Here is a 14,141-nt window from a genome sequence, read left to right on the forward strand (position 1 = left end):
GCCCAGCTCCAGGTTGAGCTGTTGTTCAGCATCTTAGCTGTGGAGGGCAGTGTCACTGGCCCTCGTATGTGGGATCCAAACCGGGGCCCTCTGGTGTCCCAAGCCAGTTCCTAACCATCGCGCCACTCGGCTGGCCCCTGAAATTTTTTTTTAACTATATAACTGGGGTGGTTTATATCTTAAAGTATTTTTTATTCATTTGTATCTATTCAATATTTAATAAAACCAATTTTTTTTAATTAAAATAATTTAGATAATTTAGAACTTTGAACTAAGATAAGCAAGAAGATTATATCTTAGGTTGCAGAAGACAATTAACAATGAAAGTTGTAGTAAGACCATTAGAACCTTGAACTCAAGTAAGAAAGCTGGAACACTGAGGAAAACAAGGATATATTTATATGCTTCTAACATATAACTAAGATGAGTAACAAAGGATGGTTTGTTAAATTGAGGATAGACATTAAGAATGAATAAGGTTATCAAGGAAATGGAATGGAATATGGACTAAAAGGAGGTTCTAAAAAAAAACCTTTCATGTTTAGTTTAGCTTTCATCTCGAGTGTCCTCTTCCCAAATGTTGCCATCCCTTTTTAATTACTGAAGCTAAAGTTTTACCACATCTATACATCCTACCAATGTCTTATGTTTAAGCCACATCATGAATGCATAAGCCGAAGAATTAGAACTTCTTGCACTGTCTCCCATCACCTTTATAACTTAATTTGATATACACTATTTTTCATTAACAGCTATATGAAACAGTATTTTATAAAGATAAATGTTTCTAGAACAATCTAAAAACCTTATTACACTGGACCAATCTAACTTTATATTTAAAATCTTATGTTGTATAGCACCCTAACAGACTCTAAAAATATCTAATATAATTCCAGTTTGGCACCAAGTAAAACAGCAGACTGAGTAGCTTCTCATTTCAAATCTTGTACTAGAAACTTACTTCTTCTACCTGCCCATCTTCAGCTCCATCTTTCTCTTTGTCTTCCTCTTCATCATCATCATAGTCTTCTTCTTCATCTTCATCTTCTTCCGATGATGTATCCCCAGTTCCATCAACTTGTAACACCAGAGGCGCCTGCTGCTGAGCAGTCTGGGCCTGTGGCTGCTGCTGGCCAGCTGCAGTTATCTGTGCTTGTGCTGGTGTGGGTGCCGCCACCGTGGTAGGTATAACTTGAGTCTTATTTCCTGTAAATAAGATTTGCTGAGGCTGGATAATGACACCTGTCTGTGGTGAAATTCCTCCAGGAAGAGGGGCCAGTACCTAAGGCAAAAGAAAACCAAATATTAAGAAGTAGTTAAAGGATCAAGTACCTTAATTTATTACTTGATACACACAAATAGGCCCAAATGCTGAAGAAATACCAAAAATAGCCCTATCTCATACATAGTTAAAACTACCAAAGCACAAAAGGAGTGTTTAACTAACTAGTGTACTGACCCACTAAATTTCCACTTTACTGTACAAACTTCTGAGGGAAAAAAAGGTTTTCTGAAGATAACCTGTCAAACTTTGCTTGTTAAGCATTTGCTTTGTATGTACCAGATTTCAGACCAAGATTTACACAATTAGTTTATTTTCTTGATGTATGGGGAGGTTTAGCAATTTGCTAAGCTTGTCACCAAAAGCCAAAATTTAAACCTACGCTTTCTACTTCGGCCCTTATTATGCTGCTACACTATCTCCCTACGAAGAACAATGTGTTGAAAATCTGAGGCTCTGGATTCTAGTTTTGTCTAAGATCACAGGTATAGATGTAGCAGAGGCAAGGTATTTAACCTCTCTTAGCTTCAGTCACTTCACTGTTAGACTAGGTACAATGATTCTCAACCCTGGCTGCAAATTATAACCACCTGGTAGCTTAACATTCCTGATGCCTCGGCTCTACTCCTAATATTCTGATTTAATTGGCGTTGAAATCTTTGCATTGTATTTAATGCTTCCCAAATGACCCTAATTATGCAACCCCAGCTGAGATCACCAGATCCAATGATTTCTAAAGTTCCTTCCAGCTTCTGCATTCTAGGGTTCTAAGGCAAACCACAACTCAAAAAGAACATATCAACAAATATTAATTATATGCTATAATGAACATATAACTATAGTTACTAATAAATAAAAGGCAGATAATGCCTAGTGATGAATACAAAACACTGAATGGCAATTATTTACCATTAGGTTCAAGGAGTGCAAAATAAGATAGTGTTTCCTTTAAGAAGTTTACAGATTGGTAGTGTAATAGACAAAGCAATAACATCTCAAAAAGATGGAAGATGTAATAGAAGTATCATGTGGTATTATGAGAACACAAGACAGTACTCAAGTAACCTTGGGGAACAAGGCATCATCAGGGAAGTCTTCCTAGTAGGTAATACCTCAGTGTCTATTTGTGCTTTGGGAGATTACCCAGGTTTCTCTGTTTAGTTTATTTGTTGAGGGGGGAGAGGAAGCTGGAGTGCTAGAAGGCAGGCCAAAAGTGGCATTCTAAATAAAAGGAAAATATCAAGTGAAACCCAGAAGTAACATGACAAAATGTGAAAAACAGGCTGGATTAATGCTCCTTCTCTGATCTTTCCTCTATCATCATACTATTATATTGACATTATGTGTTTATATGTCTGTATCTTTTTTAAAGTACCTAAAGTCCTCAAGAAAATAACCATTTCTCTTTCATCTTTGTCCTAACAGTAATACCAGGCACACAAGTAGATGACTTAACTTGATCTAAACAGCAGCTGAAGCAGATAACAACCAGAAGTATAGCAAAAAATAAACCTAAAGTGATTTAGAAAAATTAAAATCTTATAAACCATGCTGAGGAGTTTGGATTTTTTTCCAATAGGCAATGGGAAGTCATTAAATGATTTTAGGATTTTTAGAACAATAAAAGTATAAAGTGGCAATGATGTTAACCCTCCATTGGGCGCAACTGATCTCACAGATTCATTGCACACAAATTTTCAATTATGAAATACATCTTTACTGTACTAAGTCATAAACATGACTGGCGACAGGTTACGGTAGAGGGGGAAGATACAGAAGTGATGAGTCATGATACTTAAGTTAACTGTTAAGATACTGAAAATTTGTGTGCAATGAATCTGTGAGATCAGTTGCGACCAACGGAGGGTTAAGAGGGCACAACACAGGAGGCAGGGAAATTGATTAAGAGGATAACAAAGTATTTTAAGTAAGAATTATGAAAGCATGAACTACGGAAACGACAAGAGTATGAGAAAGCAAGTTTCAGACATATTAAGAGACGTAAATATGTAAAAACTGCGTCTTAAAAAAGAAACTATAAAGAAGAATTGGTAGGACTTCATGATGCTTTGGATACTGAAGGTAAGGGGAAGGGAGGATCCCATACAACCCTTCCAGAAAATACATATGCATCATGAATCTAGATTCATACCTGCCTGCTCACTCCTAAATCTCCAATCCCTTGCAAAAAATCCTGATATGTAGCCACATAGTAAACGCTTGTTGAATGAATGCTGAGTAACTACCTTAGGAAGCTGGATGGAGAATGGTGCCACTGACAGAAAAGCACGATCGGGGGTTAATAAAGGAAGAGTAGGAATAACAACAATTTCATCTTAAACATACTGAATATAAATTAAACTGTGAGGTATACAGAAGGAATTTAGAATGACATGGTGTGTGGTGCTGGAGAATAGTCTAACGATTTGTGTAGATAAAGCCATGAGAATAGGGAAGGCAACCACGCAGAGTATTCACAAAGAAGAGGAAGAAAGAAGCCCATGGTGATAATAACTTAAGGTTCTTTTACCTGTTGTATAACAGGAGCCTGTACTCCACCAGGCTGCATTTGTGGTATAACCTGTTGTTGTAGAACCACTGACTGCTGAGGTTGAAAGATATACTGAGCACCATTGGCTGCTCTGACCACTTGAAGAAGCTGGCCTAAAGCAAAAAGTACGTATTTGAAGTTATCATTTTAGCAGTTGCCACATCAAAATAAATGAATTCATAGTGAATGTCAAACCACTAAAGGCCCTAGAAATTATCAAATAAGAAATCTAAGAATTTTGCTAAGGACTGTCATCCATACACAGTAAACATTATCCTTACCTCCTCTGACTTCCATCCATGTTCAAACACATCTCTTAAAATGTCTTATTTTCCTTATTTATCATCCTTATAAAGCTGTTTTCCAACAAAGTTTTAACAACAGATTATGAGAGTTGACTAAAAGCTTTAATTCTCTTTGGTAACATGTTAGAAATCATGAGAGCACAATACGTCAGTCAGGATTAGATATTTCAGGGCCTATTCATTTTTAAAGCTTTATAGAAATTAAAGTATAATAGTTCATGAAAATTTTGAACCAAAGTATCATAACACTTAGCTTTAAAATTGCTTAAAAACAATAAAGTTTGCTGAACCAATTATCATTGCCACATAACATTAATTGTATGACCGGCTTATGCACAGAACTGAATCCTTCTAATATGTTGTTTTAGGGGACCCAGAATCTTGACTTCATTAAAAAGTGAACAACTCTGAGCCGGCCGAGTGGAGCGTTGGTTGGGAGCTGGCTTGGGATGCCAGCTCTGAGCAGCAAGGCACCGGTTCAGATCCCACATGGGGGCCAGTGACACTGCCCTCTACAACTAAGATGGTGAACAACAGCTCGACCTGGAGCTGGGCTGCCGTGAGTCGCCGGTGACGGCATAGGCTGCATCCCCTGCTGCAGTGGGCTGCCGTGTGTAGCCAGCAGCCAGAGTGAGCGGCTGGCAGCAGGTGTGAACTGCCAAGAGCTGCCATGAACATCTGTCCAGAGGCAGGCGACCAATCTGCCTCGCCCGGGAAGAGCGCAATGATAATACCAACATGGGCCAGTGAAGCAACGTTCTCCACAACTAGACTGAAGAACAAAACGACAGCAACTTGTCTGTTCCCCTTCCCCCAATTCCCCAGCCCTGTTCCCCTCTCCCAATTCCCCAATTTAAAAAAAAAAAAGTGAACAACTCTAGCTTATTAAAACATGTAACAAGATAAGCCCCTAGTTTGTTCTTCACAAATTTAGAAATTAACAAAACAATGAGAAATTACATAATTAAGATTAGAGAGAATACTTAAAATCCATGTAAATAAATTCTTCAAACAGTAGTATGCCAAAAATCCCAGTAAATTTTGTCAGTCTACAGAGATACTATGTAAAATAGAATGCAATACACTCGTTCTTAAGATACTAGAAGGATTAGTGTTTAGTTTAATATCATGAACTACTTCAAATGACTCAAGTTTAACTTATTTGGCAGGTTAAAAGTATTTAGCAAAAAAACCAAGTAAATAAGCACATCTATGTAATCGTACTTCATTCAGTAACAGATTTCTCATTCATGGATCAAAAGCTTAAGTGCAATTCTTATGTTCTCTACTGCTATTTCAACAATGATTACAGTTTAATGTGGCATAGCCCTCAAATAATCTTGTTTTAATAACCTAAGCCAAAAGAAATATTAAGGTTTTCTGTCTTCTAATAAAGACAAAAGAAAAGCTAAATGGTACAGTTTCTGAGTTATTTATATGTAATGGTTGTATTATTTCTAATTACCTGAATTTGTTAGTATCTGTTGAACAGGAGTCACACCTGCAGGGAGTGCCAAGGTAGCAGCTGTAGCAGCAGCACTCTGCAAAAACAAAGAAAAAATCAAAACTACGTATGTACATAACACCTTAGTTTAGCTCTGGCATATTTTAACAATATCTCAAGTTTATCATTTAGTATATACTAAAATGAAGGTTCTAAGAATCAGACTAAATCCCATGTATAAAATGGTACAATAAAACCACCTAGTGTAAATGCCCTAATTTTATTTCAAGTAATTAAGTAGAATAATATAATTGGGTTCCCCCCGCCCCTGGAAAATGTGCTCTAAGGAAATCTCACCCACACTAATAATGCTGTACAATATATGAAATATCTATTACATTATTTCCTTTCCTCCTGTTTCCTTACTCCCAAATCCTTACTGTCAATTAACATACTTGAGGCAAAAGTGTATCTTCATTGTAGAAATATTATATTTTTAACTTATACTAGAATCAACAGGTCTCTACAGAAAACCTTGTATCAGAAGACTGCACTTGGTGTACACATGGCAATTCTTCTAAAATGATATAAAGTGACAATATTGGCATTATATCTAGGCAAAACATATTAATAATAGTATTAATACAAAAATACCTTAAAAGCTTATGAAAAGTCACAAACTTTAATTTCTACATTTCAAAATGGAGTTAGTATCTGTCATTTAAGTTACAAAAATGGCATCAGATTATATTCCGAATTCTTTAAATCCAGGATAAAGTCTTGATTTACTGCTTCTAGAGACTTCTCCCCTTCCTCTAAAACAGCGGTTCTCAACCTTCCTAATGCCACAACCCCTTAATACAGTTCCTCATGTTGCGGTGACCCCCAACCATAAAATTATTTTCATTGCTACTCCGTAACTGTAATTTTGCTACTGTTATGAATTGTAATGTAAATATCTTTTTGTTTTCCAATGGTCTTAGGCGACCCCTGTGAAAGGGTCGTTCGACCCCCAAAGGGGTCGCAACCCACAGGTTGAGAACCGCTGCTCTAAAAGAATTACACCACATTCTTACTGTATTTTTATCCTGTGCTCCAAGCATTTCTATGTATCTCATTATAACTGTGTATAGGTAGTTTTATCCCCTCTCCCTTCAATCTTAAGGTACCAAGCCTTCATATAATTCAATCTAACCTATACTTTTAGAAACACCTGTATCTAAATAAGTTTCAAGAAATAAATGTAACTGTGTTTAGGAGACGCTAATGCAGGAGAACTCAACAAAACTTGGAAAATTATACTCAAATAAGTTAATGATACAAGTACCATATTTACCCGTGTATAAGACACACCCTTTTTCGAAAAATTTGGGGGTCTAAAAACTGAGTGCATCTTATACAGTGGTTGTATGAGTGCAAAAACAAGTGCGGAAAAAGCAAGAAATGCAAGTTTAAAAAAAACTACAACCACTGTATAAGACACAGCCAGTTTTTAGACCCCAAATTTTTCTAAAAAGGGTGCATCTTATACACGGGGAAATATGGGTACTATCTAGAGTAGGCTCTAGGTACAGGTTTCTAAGAAAATATGCTTGTTGTTGCCACTTGACAGGCCTAAGTAATTTTGACATCTTAAGCCTGAAATTTCCACTATGTCCCCAGAATCGGGCAACAGCCCTCCAGGCACTATGAAATGCAGGTTCTTCATTTGGTTTGGATACCAACCACCCAACTACTCAACTTCAAACACATCTAGTCTGTATAGGCAAATGAGAGGTACTCTATGTTTAAGGAACATATCAACAACCACTTACTATTGAGAAATATTATTTAGAAATATTAATTGCCTGTAATTCATGTCATAAGATTACTGTATCTCCCTTTACAGGCAAACTGATATAGTAGTTTGCACATGACAGAACTGCCTGAACACCTCTGCACATTCAAGTAGCTATTAACACATAATTGTTGAGTGATGTACCATACACAATCCATGTTTTATAGTCTACTGAAAATTTCTTCTTGTATTTTACAAAATAGCCCTTACATAAATAATGCATTACGGCAATCATTTCAAAGAACTTGCAAAACTGGTTTGTTATAAGGTTCTGTTTTCTAAGTTCCCTAAAATAGCCTTCAACCTAACATCACTATCCCACATCCTTATTAAATTACATAATTTGTACTTATGTTCATTTCCAAAGCATACAGACCTATTAAAAAATCAAAACTGTTTTTAATAGATATTGTTACATCAGGAATAACACAAACAAAAACTCAAAAAACTTTTACTTGTAAAGAGCCTATACTGATCGTTTCAGAACTTGTTACAATACATGAAAACATCAAATAGAATGCTGAAATACACACGAATATATTTATTGATTGAAGTTTCTGATGATCTATCTGTTAAATAAGCATGCGTTTTAGAACCAAGGAGATACAACAAATCAGTAAGAAATGGGGCCGTTGATTTTTGCCCCAGTCTCTTTAAACAATTTTAATTCAAAATTATCTTCCACAACACTTAAAATTCTTTGAAATTAGATGGGCCTACTACAAGTGATTTTACCAAACTTTCTATTTTAAAAATGACATTAATTATTTGCTAGGAAAAGTCTCAATAGTACCGACTGCAATATAGATCCTATAGTGAGACTTTTATTTTTAAGGGTGAATGTTAAACAGAAATCTGGGACCTTAGACGCGAAATGGAATTTGAGTAATAAGAATTCTTGTGAGAAACACTAGGCATGGAATTTTGTGATTTTTATACAAAACTACTGATTCCAGCAACTTGCACTAAAAGTACCAATAGAGAGCTTTAATTTTTTGTGAATTTAAAAATTGCAATTTCTACTGTCATGTAAAATTTGCAATTCTGCCCAAGTTCTAAATTTCTAAGGCTGGTGTATCTATAAAGAAGACATTTGTTTAGTAGGTAAGGCCTACTTCCTATCTGGCTTACAAATCACAAATGAGCTTTGAGGTTCACTACTTATCACCTAATAAAAGTGATTTTTTAAAATATTGCTTTTTCATTTAAAAAAATAAAAAACTGGATCTGGAAAAACAATCTCATTGCTAGCACTAAGATAAGAACTCCTTTTAAAAATAACGATTCTCACCGTTAAGTCAAAGACTTAGCCAAATTTAAGAATGAAATGTCAGAGCTAAGAAACCATTAACAGTTTATATATTTTAAACAAACAGAACAAAGAAAAGTCATTTATGAGAAAGTGGTAGAACAACTATTCTAATGTTTTATTTTTTAAAAAACTATGCATACAGGTAAAGATTTTCTAAGGATCTGAAGGTTCTTTCAATTTTACTGTTATACTATACTACATTAAATGGGAAATATTATATGCCCTAAGTGAAATTTGAAAACTTGATGACCTATGAACTTCCGTGGATATCCCTTAGAAATATCAAGTCTAATGTACAATAAGCACAACTTGTTGAAACGCATTTTAAAGTAGCAATTAATATGTTGTAATAAAATTTACTAGGCTATGCTATAATTAAATCATAGCAAATTTTTTTTCAATGTTTGATTTTAAAAAGTTATCTTGAACTATTTAAAAATTTATAAAGAGTCTGTAATTCTTAGCATTCCTGATCTCCTGTAATTAATGGATCTCCTGAAACAAATATATTTGGCATACTATGTTTAGTGGATCCCCTAAACCTATTTTCTTGAAATAGCAGGAGATGAACTAGCTCCCACAGAGCATTATTTTTTTGGGTATTTTCAACAGAAAATTGCATAATTTTATGAACCTCAATGTCTAAGTATCAAGCTAAGCTTTAGATTTTCTGCTAAATCCAATATTTAAGAAACCAAATAAAACAGTTGTTTTGCTCAAGCCTTGAATAAGCTCTGTTAATATACAACATACCTAGGCATAATCACAATTTGGGTTAGAATAAGTAGGGCCAAACAAAGTGCTATGTTCTGAATCTTACCATGTTTGATGCATTCATATGTTGTATCAGCTTAGAATCAGGAACAATAACTTGTGGTGCTGCAGCTATTACAAACACAAACACACATGCAAACAAGGAACCATGAGTCTATTTCATAATCATAAGAACACTAGACAACGTTGAAAACTTTTTTTCATGCTGTCTACATTTTCTGCATTCAACCATTTGATACCTCAGAATGTTATAAATTTCTATGGTAAATAACAGCTGTAATACTCACCTTACACTTAATTAAAAAAAGGATTTGAGTAATAATACCTAAGGACTCAAGGAAGCCTGGGAACACAAAGTAGTGAGATACCTAAACATATACATCTCTGTGCATTCTTAAACTAGAAATTTTCGAACATAATTTAATCTTGTCTTGCTCACTCAGCATTAATGGTTTTATTTACATATATTGCTACTGAAATGAGATATTAACCCATTAAGAGTGAGCGCAAAATGTTAGAATTAGTTTTTTTCATCTACATAGTCCTTTTCGCTCAATTTGATATCTGCCAAAATCTTAAGTTATTTCCACTAACTTTTTAAAAAATACAAATCAAAAATAATGTCAACGTTACTTAAGTGTAAAAGGAACTACATGTTTGATTCCGCAAATTTCAGAGAATAAACAGATAATCCCATTATCCTAATATTCTCTGAGTGAAGAAAATCAAATTTTAATTTATGATGACCTAAAATCCTAGTGCCAGGCCTGAAGGCAATAGGAGGAACAGTCATCAAAACAGATTAAAAGAATAAAATTATCTGATGCAAGGTACAGAATAAAAGCAAATATAAAATTCTTATTTGATTATATAATAAAATAATCCAAACAGACATTTCTATTGCACATTACCATCAATTTTAAGTCTCATATATACTTTCAAGCCAGGCAAATGGGTAACTGAACAGTTATGTTAAAATAAACTTTTCATTTACCTTCATTCTCCTCTCCAATACCAAGATGTATAAAACTCAAATACCTAGGAAGTTTTATGAATGAATACAGTAGTGTGCCCTTATTTGAAAAAGATTCAGTGGATGCCTGAAACCATGGATAGTACAGAACCCTATACATATGTTTTTTCATACACATACATACCTATGATCAAGTTTAATTTATAAATTAGACATAGTAAGAGATTAACAACAGGGCCGGCCAAATGGCGCATTGGTTAAGAGTTGTCTTGGGGGCCGGCCGAGTAGCTCAGTTGGTTAAGAGCTCGCTCAAGAGTGTGAGCTCTGAACAACAGCGGTTCAAGTCCTGGCCGGAGCTGAGCTGCCAACAGGTGGCAGGATGGCTCAGCTATTAAAAAAAAGAAGAGTTGGCGTGGGATGCCAGCTCTGACCAGCAGGGCACCGGTTTGGATCCCACATTAGGGCCGGTGATGCTGAGCCCTCTACAGCTAAGATGGTGAACAATAGCTCGACCTGGAGCTGGGCTGCTGTGAGTTGCCAGCAACGGCGTAGGTTGCAGTGGGGCTGGCCGGCAGCTGCCGTGCGCTTTCATGAGCTGCCGTGAGCCACCGTCCAACAGCCAGCAAGCAACTGCCTCACCCGGGAAGAGCACAATGATAATACCAACATGAGCCAGTGAAGCGCTGTCCTCCACAACTAGACTGAAGAACCAAAGAACAGCAACTTGTCTGTTCCCCTCCCCCGATTCCCCAATAAAATCTTAAAAAAAAAAGAGAGATTAACAATAATAGATTACAGCAATATACTGTAATAAAAGCTTTGTGAATGTAGTCTCTCACCAAAATAGCATAAATTTTTTTCCTTTTTCACAATTTCATGGATAGAAGATTTGTTCTTACTACAGATCTTAGCAACTTCAGCATACAATTTTTTTTTTCTTTCCTTATTGAGAACTATCACCTTTTCACTTAAAGAAAGCACTTTACAGCTTTTCTTTGGCATAGCGAACATCACTACTCTTGCCCTTTGGAGACATTAGTAAGTAAAATAAGGGTGACTTGACGACAAACACTGCGATCCCACGACAGTCAATCTGTTAACTGAGAGGGCTACTAAGTGACTACTGGGTAGGCAGCATATATAGAATGGATCACTGGACAAAGAGATGATTCATGTCGCAGGCAGCATGGAGTGGGACAGCTCAATTTCATCATGCTACTCAGATCGCCACAAAATTTAAAACTTGTGAATTGTTTACTTCTGGAATTTTCCATTTAATATTTTCAGACCACAGCTGACCACAGGTAACTGAAACTGCAGAAAGCAAGACCACTTATAAGGGAGGACTACTGCAGATGTTTGTTAACACAAAATACTTACTATAGGGAATGAATCAAACTTTTTTAGCCTTTTCAGGGCCCAGATATTCTTTAGTTATGAAATGTCTTAAAAGCTACTTCACAAAGCCTTTGTAAGGCTTCAATGAAACAAAATCAATAAAATGACTCGCATAGTACAAAGCAGAATGGACACAGTCTTTAAGCACTTGTTTTTCTTACCTTTAAACCAAGTAATATAAATTAAGATGTTATATATCCACTCTTCATTTAAAAGAAATCTAATTCAACTTAGATTTACATAAATTACTAGAGAACTGAAATTTCAGATTGCAAAAGTACAGTTATAAAAATCCTCCAGTGTTTAAAATATATTTATAAAAACTAAAGTCAAACATGTTTTTGAAGGAACAAATCAATGTCATAAAGGAAGTAGCTAATGATTTTACCATATAAAACAACGAAACCCTTAGTAAATAAACCTTTATAGACCTTATTTTAGGAAATCCACCGTTATGTAGCTTTCTCAAAAGAAAGTATCAATACACCTATCTGAAATATCATCTTAGGTCAATTAGTGAATTTCCTGTTTATCATTCCTATACAAATAGGATACACATTTTATACAAGTTTATATATAAACACACACATATACCGGTACTCTCCTCGATCAATAGAAAGGGGAAGCCTGAAGGATTTTTCTTCTTTGAAAAGGACGACTTTCATTTCCCAGTTGTAAGCAGGAACACATATGCAGTCTCACCTTGCTGCGACGCAGGAATGAGGACCTGCTGGGCCTGTGCTTGCTGAGGTACTGACTGCTGCGGCTGGGCTTGCTGATGGTGGTGGTGGTGGTGCTGCTGCTGCTGGGTTTGATGCTGCTGCTGAACTTGCAATAAAAGCTGCTGCTCTTCTGAATGAAATCCATCTACTGCCCTAGACTGCATCAGTTTATTCTCCCATAACTAAGGTAAAAAACATTAAAAATTTCTAAGTGAAAGTCAGGGAATGGAACTCCAGACATATGGACAAAGCATATTAGTCTGTTTAAAAAAAATCCTTCCACTTTCTAAACTGATACAACCACAAAAGTCAACCAATCTCTAATACTTACCCAAGTATATGCAATAATGAACACAATTTTTAAAGCATCAAACCTCATTTTTGCTGCCTAAGAATACTAAAGAATTGTTTCTTTTTCATCTTCAACAAACTTTCCATGGTAATTCCTTAGTAACCAAGCAGTTTCATATAAGCAAAATGTTTAGTAATCAAAGGTAATTCTTTTTAATGTCAATTCTATTATTAATTATTTTTATGGAAATCTTTCCATAATACAATGTTTTCTAACTTTTAAATAACATATACAAAACACAAATTCATCTTTTCTTGATGTGACCAATGAGAAACATTATAGAGACAATACTCAAGTCAGAAAAAAAAACACCTTTCCATCCATCTAATCCTACATAAGGGAAAAGAAACAAAAATGCCTAATGCTTTTAGAGGTATTCTCAACCGTCCACACTTCTTGAAATTCCCATCCCTCTTTCATTATGACAAGGACTGGCAATCTTTTTCTGCTTATACACTTCTATTTTCTCATCTCACCCTAAGACAGTTTCTGTGACATGGGGGGGGAAAAAAAAAGAAGAGGAAGAGGAGGAAGAGGAGGAGGAGGAGGAGGAGGAGGAGGAGGAGGAGGAGGAGGAGGAAGAGGAAGAAGAAAGTAAAAGGAAGAAGGAAAAGAAAATATTTACAACTATTCATCCTTCTCCCTACCACATTTCTTCTCTACCAGGTAGTGTTCAATCTAGAGAGCCCTGACCCTTATAAGAAATTGCCCAAGAAAAGTCACAAACTGTTCCTTAAATATATAAATGAAATTTAATTCAGTAGTTCTGTACACAAGGATCTATACCTACTCTGTTTTGTCCCCTAGGGATATTGCCTAAATCACCTGAGGCTTCTATCAAATCCTTCAAGAAGCCCCCACTGCCATATTTACAGAGATTTTTTAAATCTCCTGACACTTCCAATGGTTCTAGAAATTCTAAATTGATATTTACATGCTAATAACAATTTCAGCACATCTTTAACAACTTACTAAAAAAGTAAACTAAACATCAATTTCCCAGAGCGACCTTAAATTTCCCTAGCAGGCTCAGTATTTAGCCTTGCATGAAGACTACTCTTACAGAGACAATAACAATATCTAGGGCCGGCAGAGTGGCGCGATGGTTAAGAGCTGGCTTGGGACGCCAGAGGGCCCCGGTTCGGATCCCACATATGAGGGCCAGTGACACTGCCCTCTACAGCTAAGATG

At 35.8% G+C, this 14,141-nt stretch overlaps 1 protein-coding gene across 2 annotated transcripts in view; it reads right to left on the minus strand.

Annotated features, from left to right (window-relative positions):
* GTF2A1 (general transcription factor IIA subunit 1) overlaps positions 1 to 14,141 on the minus strand; it is a 54,619-nt gene that overhangs the window by 21,256 nt on the left and 19,222 nt on the right. Inside the window, exons 3-8 of one of the 2 annotated variants that reach the window (XM_019646264.1) lie at positions 12,579 to 12,780; positions 9,552 to 9,616; positions 7,953 to 7,988; positions 5,604 to 5,679; positions 3,813 to 3,946; positions 962 to 1,282 (exon numbers count right to left, since the gene is read on the minus strand). In XM_019646264.1, coding sequence (XP_019501809.1) covers positions 962 to 1,282; positions 3,813 to 3,946; positions 5,604 to 5,679; positions 7,953 to 7,988; positions 9,552 to 9,616; positions 12,579 to 12,780 — 834 coding nt within the window. The remainder of the gene's footprint in view (positions 1 to 961; positions 1,283 to 3,812; positions 3,947 to 5,603; positions 5,680 to 7,952; positions 7,989 to 9,551; positions 9,617 to 12,578; positions 12,781 to 14,141) is intronic. The other variant, XM_019646265.1, reaches the window with a different exon arrangement.

Source organism: Hipposideros armiger, unplaced genomic scaffold (assembly GCF_001890085.2).
Source record: "Hipposideros armiger isolate ML-2016 unplaced genomic scaffold, ASM189008v1 scaffold_99, whole genome shotgun sequence".
In the NCBI taxonomy this organism is placed as follows: Eukaryota; Metazoa; Chordata; class Mammalia; order Chiroptera; family Hipposideridae; genus Hipposideros; species Hipposideros armiger.